At 57.6% G+C, this 16387-nt stretch overlaps 5 protein-coding genes across 5 annotated transcripts; 3 read left to right on the top strand and 2 right to left on the bottom strand.

Moving 5' to 3' along the window:
* Positions 1-2153: 2153 nt before the first annotated feature.
* Positions 2154-3616, top strand: ColSpa_12055 (putative oligopeptide transporter YGL114W; the record flags this gene model as incomplete). The annotated part of the gene is made up of 2 exons (XM_049278267.1): positions 2154-3182; positions 3254-3616. The coding sequence occupies 2 exons, from the start codon at positions 2154-2156 to the stop codon at positions 3614-3616; spliced, it is 1392 nt and encodes a 463-aa protein (XP_049134224.1).
* Positions 3617-4045: 429 nt separating this feature from the next.
* On the bottom strand, positions 4046-5447 carry ColSpa_12054 (oxidoreductase OXR1; the record flags this gene model as incomplete). The annotated part of the gene is made up of 3 exons (XM_049278266.1): positions 4046-4089; positions 4163-5182; positions 5246-5447. The coding sequence occupies 3 exons, from the start codon at positions 5445-5447 to the stop codon at positions 4046-4048; spliced, it is 1266 nt and encodes a 421-aa protein (XP_049134223.1).
* A 1888-nt stretch (positions 5448-7335) lies between these two features.
* ColSpa_12053 (ABC transporter 1) lies at positions 7336-11534 on the top strand (the record flags this gene model as incomplete). The annotated part of the gene is made up of 4 exons (XM_049278265.1): positions 7336-7443; positions 7512-8433; positions 8485-9185; positions 9483-11534. 4 exons carry the CDS (start codon positions 7336-7338, stop codon positions 11532-11534), a joined length of 3783 nt encoding a protein of 1260 aa, XP_049134222.1.
* A 985-nt stretch (positions 11535-12519) lies between these two features.
* ColSpa_12052 (autophagy-related protein 8) lies at positions 12520-13138 on the bottom strand (the record flags this gene model as incomplete). Its single annotated transcript, XM_049278264.1, has 3 exons — positions 12520-12577; positions 12638-12855; positions 13049-13138. 3 exons carry the CDS (start codon positions 13136-13138, stop codon positions 12520-12522), a joined length of 366 nt encoding a protein of 121 aa, XP_049134221.1.
* Positions 13139-15043: 1905 nt separating this feature from the next.
* Positions 15044-16378, top strand: ColSpa_12051 (putative pathogenesis-related protein; the record flags this gene model as incomplete). Its single annotated transcript, XM_049278263.1, has 2 exons — positions 15044-15310; positions 15359-16378. 2 exons carry the CDS (start codon positions 15044-15046, stop codon positions 16376-16378), a joined length of 1287 nt encoding a protein of 428 aa, XP_049134220.1.
* Positions 16379-16387: the final 9 nt, after the last annotated feature.

Genomic DNA, 16387 nt, shown 5'->3' with positions numbered 1-16387 from the left:
AATGCCCAATAATGATGTTCACCTAAGCAATCGGTAGCCGACTAGGGCATCAGACGAAGAGAAGGGGTTGTTCATCCCTAGCTCGGTGTAATACTGACGATGAACAAGGCAAGGCGCAGCGAACACTCCCGTAACAGATCCAGCTTGTGAGGACAACTGCAACCTTTCAAAGGTGCCAGTCAAAAACAGTGGAATAGGGCCACAGCCACGCTGACGGTCATTGTCCGGGTTGTAAACGTGTAGAGGATTGCCCGGAGTTTGCAATGATGTGGACGGCGCACAACGGCTTGCACTACCTTCGGCGACCGACTGACGATGCCGTGTATGTCTAGCACGATGGGGCAGCAGCGAGCTGCAGCCACCTTTGCCGGTCATACGCTACTGAACAACTCGTTACATACCGATAATGCCGACCGACACCAGATCAACAGCACTAAAGCTGGCTTGAGCCCCATCACGGCACCGCCTTGACTGGGGCGAAAGCAATGGGACGCTATGAGTCGTGATTTCCAAGTTATCAATCGCAGTGGAGTTGCGTCGTTGGAAGGTGGGTGGTGAGCGTGGGCCTGGCGTGGGCAACGGAGACGACTAGGGCGAAGTGTCCATCGGACGATCCTTTTCATGTTCTACGAGGTTTCCAGAGGGCGTCGCACTTAAGGGGGCCTCGTGAGATGGGCTTCAGGCTGTGGATCGAAATGCCAGCGCGTTCAGAACCAGCCCGAGGCGGCGCAGTTGACGGTTGGCGGACGGCAGATGAGACTTGGCAGACGGGCAATCCCGATCACGGCACAGTCAAGGACCGAGGAAAGAAGCCTCGAGACTCGACAGCTGACAGACGAATACTGAAGGCTTGGCCTCCAGGCCACAAACGGCCGACTGCTGAGCCGAAGAGAAGGGCCCGCCCGCCTAAGGTCCCAGGCAGTGGAGAAGAAGAGAGTCAGGTCCCCTGATCGCAAGAGATGCGTCGTTTTCCCATGGATCTGCCAAAACAGGCTCCTTCGCCCGAATCTGACTCCACACAAGCTGTTGCTAAGAACACCCCCTCGACACGCACGGGTGGGTTCGGGATGTTGTGGCAGGCTGCTCAATGTACTGGTACAAACTCCGCGTAATGCCCACTCCCTTGGCCCCGCCCGTGAGAAAAATTTGCTTTTGATCTTATCAGATCCGTTGGTGGCTGCACCAAGTGGATCGACGCCGGTCCGACGCCGGAGTTATGGCCGGACTGGGTTCTAATAAAGTTATCAGATCCGCCAAGTACTAGTTAGTGCAGCCACCTCCCCTGGAGAAAAACGAAGCCAAGCGTCATGCACGTAACTGACTTCATGGAAATAACCACGAGGGACAAACATCGACGAGCCCTGTTTTGCCTCACTCCTGATGAACTCTCCGTTATCAGATCCGTACAAAGACTGGGACATGCTGGGAAAGTCAAGTTGCTCGGAGCATTTCTTCGCCCTTCCATCCCTCCAAGACCTCGGGCCTTGGCTTTTCTGTGAATGCCCGGCGTGGGCCAGTGACCGAGGGGTGGGAGACCCCTACCACATCCATGTCAATCATCGCTCGATCTGGTTCTTTTGTACATGCGCGTACCTCTCGTTTTCTATCTACACGTCCCCCCTAAAGCTGTCGCGGGGCCAAGGTACAAGCGTTCCCCGCCATCGACTTCCTCTGACCACCCCCCAGGACTTGTTACTGACGGTGAGATGGAAACGATGTCATGGGCCGGTCCTGTAGCTGCAGACGCTTCGGTTTCTTCCTCAAGCTGTTGCATCCTGCAGCCCATGGACGAGAATTTTTTTTGAACCGTGGCATGGCAGAACGAGTAGGCAGCGGGTCTCCGCGCCGAGGGACCAGGATGGTTGCAACGTGGACGGAGGAGTCAATGGCGTGGATTCGGCGTGTCTGTCCAAAAAAGTAGGCGGTGGTGACAGATCCCCGTGAAGCTCCGAGGCCGAAGCTCACTTTCTTCCTAGAACTTTTGTTGTCTATCGTACTTTGGATCTGGAAGCTGTGAATACCATCGCATCAGACTCGTACAAGCTTAGAGGAACCTCGTTACACCTCTTGATACCCTCCTCGAAGCTTGTTTCCTTACCAATTGCACCTTTAATCCTGCAAAAAGTCAGTCAGTAGACGACGAAACCGCAGCCATGTCGGCACCAATCTCCCTCTCCTCCGTCTCCTCTAGTGAGAGCATCATCAAGCTCCCTCACCCGTACCACGCCGAGTACGCGGTTCAACGCGCATTCAACCACGACACCTTTGCCGGCAAGACCTCCGAGGGCGGCCTTCACTTCTACCGCCTCGTCCCCCTTGCCCCGTCCAAGGACACCAAGCAGACCGCCCTCCCCGAACGTCTTCACAGCGAGAACCTCTACTTCACAGAGCCCGCGGACCTCAAGTCCAGCGAGCTCCCCGCCGACTCCAACAACAGCGCGTGGGCCCGTTCCCGCCGCTCCCCAAGCACCGTCATCTCCTGGGACGGCAAGACGACGCCTACGCTCGCCCAGGCATGGCTTCTCGTCTACGTCCTCTTCGTCCTGCGTCCCGCGGAAGAGCTCATCCGCCTCGAGCTCCGGGGCACCGGCGCCAAAACCCTCGGCCAGCAGCTTCGCGATGTCCTGCTCGCCATTGAGCACCCCACACAGAACGAGTCGCAGAAGCCCGCCTCCACGGCCGAGCTGTCCACCGTCGTCCTCCTCCGCTCCGCCTTCTGGCAGGGCGCCGGCTCCCCCTTCGGCCCCCGTCCCGTCTGGCTTCCCTCCGAGTCCCCCGCCAGCCTTGAGCGCCCGCTGTCCTCATACCCCCTCACGCCGCTGCAGCACACCATGACGGCCGTCTCGGCCTCGGACCCGGCAAACCCCAACCTCTACCAGCAGGCCTGGCACCCGATCCGGCCGGCCAAGCCCGCGCCCGGCGCCACCGTCTACAGCCGCTGGATCCCGCACCTGCGCGAGACCTTCTCCATGGTCGCGCTCGACTACAAGAACCCAGAGCACCTGCGCCTCTTCCACGAGTGGCAGAACGACCCGCGCGTGTCGCAGGGCTGGAACGAGACGGGCACGCTCGACCAGCACCGCGAGTACCTGCGCAAGATTGACGAGGACCCACACCAGTTCGCCATCCTCGCCGCGTGGGAGGACACCTTCTTTGCCTACTTTGAGGTCTACTGGGCCAAGGTGCGTTTCACTCCCTCTTCCTCACCCCTAACAGCAATTGCAGGACCAGCCACTAACGCTCGGGATCACAGGAGGACAAGCTGGGCGGCTACTACGACGCGCAGGACTGGGACCGCGGGCGCCACTCGCTGGTCGGCGACGTGCGCTTCCGCGGCCCCCACCGCGTGACGGCCTGGTGGTCCTCGTTGATGCACTTCCTCTTCCTCGACGACCCGCGCACGAGCTGGGTCGTCGGCGAGCCCAAGAAGACCAACGACACGGTCCTCATGTACGACTTCATGCACGGCTTCGGCCTCGACAAGTTTGTCGACCTGCCGCACAAGCGCAGCGCCTTTGTGCGGTGCTCGCGCGAGCGCTTCTTCCAGCTGTGCCCGCTGGGCGACAACGAAAAGGTCGTCGGCGGCATGCGCATCCAGCTGGTGCCCAAGTTGTGAGTACGGTGGAGCGGCGCCGAGATGGTGGTGGTGGTGGTGGTGGTGGGGGGTGTAAGTGGATAGTCGGAATGTGGGCGTGTGTGTACATAGACGCGAAAAGGACGGCCGGATTTAGGAAGGTGTCATTTTGGTGTAAATTTTATGTCCAACTTTTTTTCTTGAACACCTTTTCAATCGTTACGGTGATGATTCCGACTACGAATGATAGCAGCATGCATTAGCAGCACGCATTGATTTGTATGTGTATTCTTCATAAACATCATCGTGTTCAAGTCTAGCCAATTCAATCTAAACTGCCGGACGAGCTCTTTGCGTCGTCGTCGTCGTCGTCGTCATTACTCCCAACACCATGTTACCCAAAACCCATATATGCAAGAAGAGGAAATAAGTAAATCGTGAAAGAAACCCCCGGTTCCCATCATGACTGAATCAAGAGTCGGGAGCCTGTCCCAGCCTCAGGTGGTTCCAGCAGTCTGCGCGGCACAACGATTAGCAATCAATCCGGGACGACGACAAGGGGCGGTGAAAGGAAAAAAGGTAACTCACTGTCAAAGCCGAGGTCGTTCCCGAAGTAGGTTTGCATGACATCCTCACCCCACGTAGTGCCCACCAGGGGCCCGCTGGCGACGGCCTTCTTGCCAACGGCCAACCCGATCATGGGTTCGACGTGGCCAAGCTCCGAGAACGTGGGCTTGTGGGTCTGGCCCGTCAACTTGGCCAGCATGAGCTGGTGCGCGTTGATGGCGGCGTAGTGGCCCATGTGCATCGCCGAGCCGCAGCGCTTGATGCCCGACCAGAGCGCGATGTCGCCGACGGCGATGTGATCCCGCGCGTTGGGCACGTCGCCCGACAGCACCAGGTTCGCGTGCACCTTGACGTAGCCTTGCTCGTCCTTGGCCGCCGCGGGGAGGTAGTCCGTCGAGGGGACGCTGCGCGAGATGGCCATGATGACGCGGGACGCGAGGAGCTTGGTGCCGTTTGTGAACTCGATCTCGTAGCGCGCGCGGCCGTTGTCGGCGGGGGTGTCGAGCTTGCGCGTCTCCTTGACGCGGTGGCTCATGAGGACCTCGACACCAGCCTCGCGCGTGAGCTCGAGCGCCTTGTCCTTGCACTCGTCCGGCAGGCCCTCCGAGGAGAGGAGCTTGTCGCGGGAGTGGACGAGGGTGACCTTTGTCGCGGGCTCGGACAGCTTGAGCTCGGCGGCCATCTCAATGCCGACGGCACCGCCGCCGACGACGACGACGCCGTCGGGGGCGTCCTGGACGGAGCGAATCTGCTCCTCGGCTTCGAGGAGGAACTGCTTCCGCGTCAGGGACTTGGGCACGACGGGGAAGACGCGGCGCAGGCCCGAGGCGGCAATGAGGAAGTCGTAAGAGAAGTCCCGGGGCTGCTTGGTCGCGTGGTCGAGGACGGTGGCCGTCTTGGTGGCCATGTCGACCTTGGAGACGGAGCCTTGGACGAAGCGGACGTTGGGCCGCTGCAGCGAGGGGATGTCATCGAACTTGACCCAAGACTTTGCTGCGTATTTGGAGTCGGCGAAGGCGAGCGGCGTGCCGATTATGTGGACTTTAGAGACGTTTGGTCAGCGGGCTTGTTCTGATTGGAGGAAAGCTGTGCGTGTCGACTTACAGTATCCATCGCGCTCGTCAGCGATGGTGATGTCAAGGGGGATTTTCTTGAAGTCCGGGTGGTGCTGGTAGGGGGTGTGAGCGAGACGAGGGGGCTTGCCGCTGCTCAAGTCGAGCAGGTTCAACGCCGCAGAGACGCCGCCGTATGATGTTCCAACGATGAAGACCCTGAAGGGCGGGATAGCACCAGGAAGAGAGCCCATCTTGTCTACCTTTGCTAAGCTCTAGGAACAGGAGGAGTTTGCGCCGAAGGAAGGGGAGAAGAATGAGAAACACCGGTTGAAGCTATTGGACTCTGGTAGCGACCGGTTGGAAAGTGGAAGGCAAGTAGAGGCGGACGAAGCGTGTGAAGATGCAGATGTGGACGGGAACATTTGCGTAGTCACCAGCAGACATAAAGACAGAGCCCGCCGGAAGCCGAGCGGAGGCCCTGCATCGGATCGGAATTGCTTCGCACGAGCGACGGAGAGACCGGCTACGTTTGTTCGATGAATCCAACCGAATCCTCCCAACAGCAGGGATCCAGACTCATCCCCCAAGGTCTGGGCAGCAGGTGAATAGTGTAGGAAGGCGACAACCGCCACGACAGGGGCAGGTTGAGCCGAAGGCTGGCTCGGAGAATGAGACGCACTGCAGCCGAGACGGCACGACCAAGGGCAACTGGGATCCGCTTGACCATGGGGCTCTAAGAGAAGGGAGATGGCAAGGACTGGCGGGCTCGTGTCAGAGGAGGCAAGCGACAGCGGAGATGACGGCATGATTGGGTGGGTTTGGGCACGCCGGACACTTTGGATGTGTTTGTACATAGTAGAAGGAGGTCATGATGGTATGTATCTAGTGCTGCTACGTATGCAATGTGACTTCTCGTGGAAGCGTGTGCGAATAAAATGGGTGGGAGCCGCCAAGAGGTCGGGTTCAAATTACTGGTTGTTACCAGTCGAGGAGGGGTGGTTTGAAGGAGCAATTCGGAAGGGGCTGTCCTGGTGAGAATTATCAGATGGTGGAGGACTTAAAGTTATCAGATCCGTCCAGAGACATGCAAGCCACTCCTAGCTCGGGGGCTTCAGGTACTGTCTTGCTGGGATCAAGCCGTTACCTAACGAGGACAAGTACGAAAAGGTACCACAGTACGCGTTTGTCTGCGCCTCGTTTTCAGTGGGCAGCGATGGTCGGGTCTCAAGGATTCGATCTTATCCATCTCGGGGTACCTTTGCGTCCCGTCTCTGAGCTGGACAGTGTAATGGATCATCCCATGAAGCTAATGCCGCCATAAGTACCTGGGGCCTCTCATTGCGACAGGTCGTATACCCAAGGCCGGCCGATTTCCTCTGACAAATTTGACGTGGAGTGGGTGTGTGAGTGGACGCGACATCGTGTGGGCGTAGGGGGGCAGCGTCCAGACATGCGCCATTTTCTCCAGCAGCTACCGCCGCGCCATTCGTTTGAAATTTTTGATCTGCGTGTACGTACAAAGAGAGGGGGAAATTGACGAGGTGTGAATAAGTTCGTGCAGATCCGCCAAAAAAAAAAGTGCAAGGATTCCGTGGCTTTCGTACCCGCTCGGGTTGACAAAAGCAGCCTTACCGAAAACGGAAGGGATAAACCCAGGGATCCGCCAAGACAAATTATCTGATCCGAACCCACTGACCCGGCATCGGCCCCACACGAACCTCTTCCTCGTTTTCACTTCACCCCTCCGGACCTTCTCCATTGTACCATGTACTATGTAGCTATCGATGCTATCGTACGAGCTCCATAGCGTTACCCACTAGCAATGCCAGCATACCGGGATGCCACGGGCATGTACCATCGACAAGTGTTAATGATGGTTTCTAGCTTTTTCACGGGCCCCGAAGGCACCTTTCCAGCGGGGGTCAGGCCCGTCGTTCAGCACCTCCCAGCTACCCGCTTACGTTTACGGATGCCGGTGACAGAACCGTCCAGTCTTCTCCAGCAGAGCCCCAAGCTTCGTTCGCTGAGCTCGTCCTTGCCACAGCTGCACGCCAAGTCTCATGCATTTCTTCTCTTCATCAACTGACCTCAAACGAGACACGACATCTCTTTCTGATCTGGGTGTCAGGTCGCTTCACTATGCCCGACCAAGACCCCAGAGTGGCTTCGGCCGAACAGGTTGCTGTTGATGTTTCGGCATCACCAGAGCCACAGCAGCAACAGACGCCAGAGATCGCGAAGCCCAAGGTCAGTTTCACCCTCGGCTGTTCACACCTGTTTTCACCCTACGTGAAGCTTACTTGCTGTCCCTCCAGCGCTTCCAGGCCTTCTTCAGCTTTTTCCAGCTGCTGTTCTACGCCGGACCAACATGGATTGACGTCACACTCTTCGTTGTGGGCAGCATCACCGCCGTGGCGGCCGGCGTGCCCTTCCCCATCATGGGAATTCTATTTGGCCAGCTCATTGACGACATGAATGGCGCAACGTGCGCCGAGGGCGTTGGCGACGCGGACGCGTACCAAGCCGCTGTAGACGACAAGGTGCTCAAGCTCGTATACATCAGCATTGGCAGCTTTGCCCTGATCTACTGCTACACCACCTCCTGGAGCGTGCTGAGTCAGAGGCTCGCGCAGCGCTTCCGGGAGAAATACTTCCAGAGCCTGCTTAGACAGGATGTTGGCTTCTTTGAGAGCAGGCAGGCGGGCGAGGTGTCCTCGCGCCTGAACTCTGATATCCAAACCATCCAGACTGGAACATCCGAGAAAGTCGGCATGTTCATCGCGACTATTTCGTTCTTCGTCACGGCCTACGTCATTGGCTTTATCAAGTATGCCCCGTTGGCGGGCATGTTGGTATCCCTTATCCCCGCGTACTTGATCTCGTCTATTGTTTGTGGCGGATATGTTCAGAAATGGACGGGGACCATGTCTGACGGCATGGCGAAAGCTTCATCGATCGCATCCGAGGCTCTGTCCCATGTCGCAGTGGTTCAGGCCTTTGGTGCAGGGCCTCGCCTGGAAGCCAAATTCTCGTCGCATGTCATGGTAGCCCAGAAAGAGGGCATCAAGAAGGCTGTCGCTGCTGCTTCCCAGGCCGGACTGTTGTACTTCATCGCCTACTCTGCGAACGCACTCGCGTATTGGCAAGGTAGCAAAGCCATCGCAGCGTCTGTAGCCGGAACGGGCGATGGCACCTCTGTGGGTGACATTTACACGGTTGTATTCCTCATCGTGGACGGTATGTGTCTTACTCCTGTAGAAGGTGTATACTTGTGCTGACCATTCCTAGCTTGCATCATGCTCGGCACCATTGCACCCCTACTACCCCTTTTCGGCTCGGCATCCGCTGCATTCCTCAAGCTCCGAGCAGATATCGATTTGCAATCCAACATCGACTCCGTTACCGAAGAGGGTGAAAAGCTACCCTCGAGTATCACTGGCACGGTCGAGCTGCGCGGTGTTACCTTCGCCTACCCATCGCGCCCCGACACGGACGTGCTCAAGAACGTCTCTCTCACGTGCCCCGGTGGGAAGTACACTGCTATTGTTGGCCTCTCGGGAAGTGGCAAATCGACGATCGCCGGTCTGGCCACGAGAATCTATGATCCCAAAGAAGGCACAGTTCTCATCGACGGCCACGATATCCGTACTCTGAACGTGAGAAACGTGCGCAGTTATATCAGTCTTGTCCAGCAGGAACCATCCCTTCTGGACCGTTCTGTGCTTGAGAACATTGCGCTCGGCCTCGTGAACTCGCCAAAGGAGGAACACCAGAGGCTCAAGGAAGCGCTCTACGGGCCCAAGCTTGGGAAGCTTGCCGAGGACCTCATGAAGGGTGCGGACCTCAACACCGCAGCCCAGGCATACGGACCCGAAGTCGTCGAGATTGTCAGGCTCGTGCAGGATGCGACCGAGTTGGCCGATGCAACCACCTTCATCGCCCGTCTCAAACATGGGTTTGGAACGGCCGTCGGCAACGGTGGCAAGCTCGTCAGTGGTGGTCAGAGACAGCGTGTGGCTCTCGCGCGGGCTCTCATCCGCGACCCAAAGATTCTCCTTCTTGACGAGGCCACTGCGGCGTTGGACTCTGCCAGCGAACACCGGATCCAGAAGGCTGTCGAGAAAGTTTCCAAGGGCAGGACCTTGATTTCCATTGCCCATCGACTCTCCACGATCAAGAACGCAGACAACATCATTGTCATGAACGCCGGCGACATCGTCGAACAAGGAACTCATGCCGACCTGGTCGCTCGCAACGGGGCTTACGCCAACCTGGTTAACTTACAGAACATCCACACCGTCGAAGATGACGAGGCACCCTCCCGCACCAGCGTCGACGTCGAATCCTCAGCCGCCTCGGTCGACATCGAAAAACGTGGCGTTGACCCAGCGGATCTCGTCAAGGCCATCGAGACAGGAGCAGGAGAGAAAGAGTCCGAGGAACCCAAGAAGGCCAAAAAGAACAAGAAGAAAACCGCTGCAGAAGAGCTGCAGAATGGTGGCCTCGACACCGACAAGTCGACCTGGTGGATCACAAAGCGAATCAGCGTCATGGTCCGTCCCCATATCCTCTGGCTCCTTTTGGCTGTCGTCGCCGCCTTCATCGTCGGCTGCACCTACAGCGCGTCCGGCACGGTTTTCGGCCACGCCATCGGCGTCGCTAGCCCTTGCAACGAGCCTAGCTACATCTCCAGTAGGGGTGCCTTCTTCGCCGGCCTGTTCTTCATGGTTGCCTGCGTCGAGCTCGTCGCGAACCTGGCCAGCTGGTCCGCCTTTGGCTACATCGCCGAGAAGCTCCTCTACGCGATCCGCGTGGGCTCGTTCCGCTCCCTCTTCTGCCAGGAGCTCGAGTGGCACCAGTCCGAGAACCGCAACCCCACGACGCTCCTGTCCGTTATCACCAACGATGCCGCGGCCATTGGTGGTTTCAGTGGCTCCATCATGGGTACCATTTTCGCTGTTGTCGTCAACCTCATCGTCGCCATCATCTACTCCCACATCCTGGCTTGGAGAATCGCCATCGTGTGTCTCGTCATCATTCCCATCCTGCTGGGTTCGGGCATCATGCAGATCCGAGTCCTTTCCAGATTTGAGGAAAAGCATGCCGGAGCGTACGCCCAAGCCGTCGGTATCACCGTTGAATCCGTCAACTCCATCAAGACCGTCGCCACCCTTTCTCTGGAACACGAGGTCCTTGGACAGTACAAGCGCGCCCTCAAAGGACCTAAGAAGGAGATCATCTCCGCCAGCGCCATCGCCAATATCTGGCTTGCTATCGCAAACAGCACGGGTAACATCATCTACGCCTTCGCGTACTGGTGGGGCTCGAAGCAGATCATCCAGGGCAACGCAACGCAAACCGAGTTCTTGATCATTCTTGTCGCCATGCTCGTCGGCGCCCAGCTCTGGGGCCAGATGTTCAGTCTCGCGCCCGAAGTGACGCGCGCCAGGATGGCGGCCTCCCGTATCTTTAGTCTGCTCGACCTCGATAAGTCCGAGAACACCAAAGAGGACGGATCTTCTTTCAAGGGCAAGGAAAAGGACGTCGAGGCCCTCGCCAAATCCAAACCCGGCCCCTCCCCGGGCCGAGGCGGCGTGTCCGTCACCTTCAAGGACGTGTCCTTCTCCTACCCCGCCCGCCCGGAGGTCCAGATCCTCGACAACATGTCCTTCACCATCCAGCCGGGCCAGTTCTGCGGCCTCGTCGGGCCCTCAGGCGCCGGTAAGTCCACCGTCATGGCCATCGTCCAGCGCATGTACACCCCCAGCGCCGGCACGATCGAGATTGACGGCGCCGACATCTCCAAGTTCTCCACCACCGACTTCCGCGACGACATCGCCGTCGTCCCGCAGGACAGCGCCCTCTTCGACGGCAGCGTGCGCTTCAACGTCGGCCTCGGCGCGCGCACAGGACAGGACGCCACGGACGCCGAGATCGAAGAGGCATGCCGCCTCGCCAACATCCACGACGTCGTCGCCGCCCTCCCGCAGGGGTACGACACAGAATGCGGACCCAACGGGTCGCAGCTCTCCGGAGGCCAGCGCCAGCGCATCGCAATCGCAAGGGCTCTTGTCAGGAAGCCACGGCTGCTGCTGCTGGACGAGAGCACGAGCGCGCTCGACGCCGAGAGCGAGAGGGCGCTGCAGGACGGGCTGGAGCGCGCGGCACGTGGCATCACTGTCATCGCCATCGCTCACAGGCTGCACACGGTGCGCAAGGCAGACGTCATCTTCGTTGTCGAGGCGGGCGGCATCGCCGCCAAGGGCCGGCATGAGGAGCTCATGGAGAAGAGCGAGAGTTACCGCCTCAATGCGATGCAGCAGATGCTTGGTCACTGACACTAGTCATCCGCGTCGGCTGACTGGCATATCTTCCGATCACTATCTCTCGTATTTTAGGAAGACAACAAAAAGTATAATAATATATATTCGGGGCAGGGTTGGGAATGGAAAAGGAGTTTAGATGGGAGAGGCGCAAAATCATAAAATACACTGGTCCATCTTGCAACGAGGGAAGGAACAAAAAGCCAATACGTGATCCGATCTATTATGCAATCTGATGTTCGCCCGTGTCATCTCACTCTCAGACGTGCCATCTGTTCGCCCGAGCAACCAAGCTCAACCACTTGATGCGTTTCCAACAGGATTATGCATGATGCCGGGGCGAGCCGAATCTCTCTGTCGGGGTCTCGGAGAGCTCGTCTTTTCCGCCGTAGTCTCGAATTTCAGAAGTGACTCTTTGACCGTCATCCAGGGGCTGTTGGTACACGTTTGGGTCGCTTCACTCCGGGGACCAGACAATGCGCCGTTACACGATGCCGGGACTTCGACATGATGGGAGGTGAATGGGTTTCAGTAACAATGAAGGAGAACAGTCAGAGAATGTGGGAGAGCAGTCAAGACAAGCTTATACGGCGCGCTAACGGATGGTATGCTATACGAAATGCCAGGGTCACCACAGCGCGAGGAAAAGATAGTGAGAGAAGGGCGTGGAGAAGGCGACTGAACATGCGATCTAAGGAAACCACTTTAAAATCCATGAAGCTAATTTCCATGCATCGTCCTCGCGAGCCTTCATGCCTTGGTGAGTTCCCAAGCCGCGCGGGAGTTTCTTCTGTGATCGGCCAAGGGCCGCGCCTGACCCTGTCCTGTGACCCCGCGCGATAACGTGACTGCGTTTCTTCATCATAAACCCCTGCTTCGGAGGGGAACCGATATCCGTATGAAAACCCATTCCAAAAGTGCTAAACCGTGCATAGCAGACCGAAACGCCGTGAACATTCTGAAGCCGTTAGGTGACTAGACCATCAGAAGGTTGGGAAGCTTAAGCCGTCTCGAAGCCGCCGAAGGTGTTCTCGCCGGAGTAGGTGATGTAGAGGAAACTGAGAGGGGGTGTTAGTGCGCCGGAGCCTAAAACAATGTTACGAAGCTTGGAAACATACCCGTCCTCGTCCTTGTGCTCCTCGTAGATGCTGCTCATTAGAGCAGCAGTGGGCGGCAGCACCTCATCGACGAAGATGAAGATGGCCTTCTCCGGGGAGAGCTTGATGCGCTTGCGGATGACGTAGACGAACTGACCGACCGTCAGGTCCGCGGGGACGAGGTACTTCTTCTTGTCGATAGTAGCGATGTCGGACTTCTCGACCTTCTCGCAGATAACCTGTGTGGTGAAACCCTTAGTTAGTTTCGAGGTCCCTGATGGTAGATACCAAGATCGGCGGTGACGGTCGGGGAACGTGGGGCACCGCCGATAAGGCGCGAAGCTGACGAATGCAGCGACAGCCACCAGACGGTGAAGCTCCCCACGAACGGCCGCGAAACGAGGCCGAAGATAGAAGAGGGAGAGAACATACGGGAATACGGTCAGAGTACTTCTGACGGATGCGCTCAGCCTCGGCCTTTCGCTTCTCAAAGGGGTGCTCGTCCTTGAACTTGGATCGCATGATGACGGGTTACGGGTGGGCGATGGGAAAGTGGGTAGTGGTTCTGTAAATGGTCTGCTCCTTGGAGTGGGCGGAGGTCAAGATATAGATGGCAAGATGTCCGTCGACAGTGTTGATAACTTGTGTCGAAGTATGTAGGAGGGAGAGTTTAGGTGACGAGGGGCTCGTTGGCGAAGGCAGAAGAAAGGACGGATCGGTTGCCGCCTGCTTTGCCTTGGGGTGCCTTGGGGTCAGACACGGGGACGGGAATGGGCGGTCACTGACTGGAGGTGTCTGGGTGGCTCAGGCGCCAGGCAGGTAGGTGGTTGGCTGGCTTGCGTACCGGCCTTTGGTATGGAAGGTACCCAGAAAGGCAGGAAGCTAAGGGGAGGTACCTCACGGGGTGCTGCGGCTGGGGAAGTACTTTGCCGCATTTGAGGCCACTGAATGACTAAGCCGGTGAGAGCACCGAACCCCACGCCCCCTCCTCCCCTCCTCATCCTCATTGCCCGCCTCCAATGTCAGCCAGCACCTCACCTCCGGGGCCTTATCCTTATCGGATTATCGGAGCGGGGCGAAACACCGATTACCATCCCAGCTGGGCCAACCAGGCTGGTGCAGGTTCCAGAGGCAAGGCAGGTGACCGATCACGCAGCCACTTGACACAGCCTGGCAGCCTGTCACGCCTTCTGGCTCCGACCTGAGTCACAGGAGGCCCTGGCACACTGTCTCTTTGCGTTCCTTTCCTGAACTGAGGTGCTGAAAAGTCTCACGGGATCATAGGAATTGCAACCTCCTGATACGTGCACGCAACTGCTTTTGTCTGTGCTTCCAAAAAGCTGTCAAGCTGCTTGAAGTGCATTGTCATCTCCAGACGAGACGCTGCAATGCCTTATCAAGCATCCTCGCCTTGACGTCATTTGTCCCCAGTAAGAGGTAAGAGGTAGGAGTCTGGCAGAGCCCACTCACGTTACTGTGTGTGTATGACTTTGATTGACCACGCGGACGGTTGGGACTCTTCGTACACACGGTCCGATCTTATCGAACAAGCTTATCTAATGGTCTCCATATTAGACCTCCGATAACCGACCTCGGGTCTCTGGAGCTCTTGGAAGCGAATCCAAAGTTGGCCCAAGACGCGGGATGTTAACTCTTCTCAATTACAGCCTCGTTAAACCTAAATATAGGGTAAGAAAATAACGCAATATAGCTGCAGACGTAAAAATCCAGGTAGAGAGAACACATGATAGGGGATAAGACACAAGCGTAACTGTATTGTCATCTAGCACTCTGGTGCTTGTGGTTACCTACGGGGATGTGAATGCAACGCTGTAAGCTGTGGAAGCTGTGGAAGCTATGTTGCCCGAGTGAATGGTAAAGCCGAGCGTGCAATTGACAAGAGAAGCCGGTCAAAATTTGCCATACTCCTTTTTAAACTCCCTTCCCTCGTTTCGTCCAGTGCCAGCGGAGACGAGATAGGAGCAGTCGAGGCGATAGGGAAGAGGATAGGGGCAGATGATCCTGAGGTTGCATGGCGCGCCGAGCCCGGGGCCGCACCTCAGGCACGCAACGCCCAGCAACGGTAGCTGCGATTACAGGGGCTTCCACTGCACAACGCAGCGTCTCCGGCGTTCGGCAGCAACGTGCGCCTCACCCCACCTCCCAACTGGAGGGTCCAGATGGTCTAGCTCTGCGCCGTCACTTCAGTGACCGGGGTTCCGCCCATTGAACGTGGAACGATTTCGGAATTTACTTTTACAGCTGGCCTGACTGACTCGAACGACGTCCAGTCAGTCCATGATTGCTTCCCAGTGGTCTTATACTTCTCACTTCGAAAGAATCGTCCGATTGTCCCGTTACCACCCAAGTCGCTCTTTTTTTCCTTTACTATTCCGTTATAGTTTGTATTTATATTGATTGCCCACCATGGCTTTCACAAGGCACACGCAAAGGTTGCTTGCACAACTTAGCAACTCCCGTTCCAGAATCGCCATCACCAACCCGCAGCAGCTTCAATCGGGTCGCAGACTCGCCTCATCTTCCGCAAAATCCCAATTCAAGGGCCAATCATCCGGCGCATCATACAACCGCTTTATCGTTGGAGCAATTGGTCTTGCTGCTGCAGCACCCCTCGCCTACAAGATGGTACCGCAGCTCCTCCTCACCGACGCCAACATCCTTGCTGGCGTTTCCGTACCCCGTTGAGCTTCCTGGAATGCTAACACCTCTTGCCCGATCAAGGCCGTTCAGGAACCGTTCCAACTCGACCCGCCGACTCTCGCCGAGCGCGATGCCATGACCAAGCGGGAAGCCGAGATCACCGTCGACTCGCCCATGCGCCTGCGTATGGAGAAGTTCATTAAGGAGCAGCAGCAGATCATCGTCAAGGAGCTCGAAAAGGTCGATGGCGGAAAGTTCCGCAAGGACGAATGGAGTCGCAAGGAGGGCGGCGGCGGCATCACCTGTGTGCTCCAGGACGGCAAAGTCTTCGAGAAGGGTGGCGTTGGTGTGTCCGTCGTCTACGGCAATCTCCCCAAGCCCGCCATCGCCAAGATGCGCGTGAACCACAAGAGCGTTGACGACAACGTCGACTCCCTCCCCTTCTTCGCTGCCGGCCTCAGCATGGTCCTGCACCCCAAGAACCCCATGGCCCCGACCGTCCACCTCAACTACCGCTACTTCGAGACATCGAACCCCGACGGTACCTCACAGGCCTGGTGGTTCGGCGGTGGCAGCGATCTGACTCCCTCCTACCTCTTCGACGAGGACGCCGTGCACTTCCACAAGACGCTCAAGGAGACGTGCGACGCGCATGACAAGAGCTACTACCCGCGCTTCAAGAAGTGGTGCGACGAGTACTTCTACAACAAGCACCGCGGCGAGTGCCGCGGCATCGGCGGCATCTTCTTTGACGACCTCGACGAGACCGAGAAGGACCGTGAGAACACCTTTGCCTTTATCCAGGACTGCCTCAAGTCTTTCCTGCCGGGCTACATCCCCATCCTCGAGAAGCGCAAGGACATGCCCTTTAATGAGGCCGAGAAGGAGTGGCAACAGATCCGCCGCGGCAAGTACGTCGAGTTCAACCTGGTACACGACCGCGGCACCGCCTTCGGCCTCAACACCCCCGGCTCGCGGGTCGAGAGTATTCTGATGAGCTTGCCCCTGACGGCGAGCTGGAAGTACATGCACGAGCCTGAGCCCAAGAGCCGCGAGCAGCGCCTCGTGGATGTGCTCAGAGCCCCCAAGGAGTGGGTGTAGAGTGAATCA

The sequence above is a fragment of the Colletotrichum spaethianum genome, assembly GCF_022836535.1.
Source record: "Colletotrichum spaethianum MAFF 239500 DNA, contig56, whole genome shotgun sequence".
Taxonomy (NCBI): domain Eukaryota; kingdom Fungi; phylum Ascomycota; class Sordariomycetes; order Glomerellales; family Glomerellaceae; genus Colletotrichum; species Colletotrichum spaethianum.
Note: the sequence above shows the minus strand (reverse complement) of the source record. Positions and strands in the feature narration are given on the sequence as shown.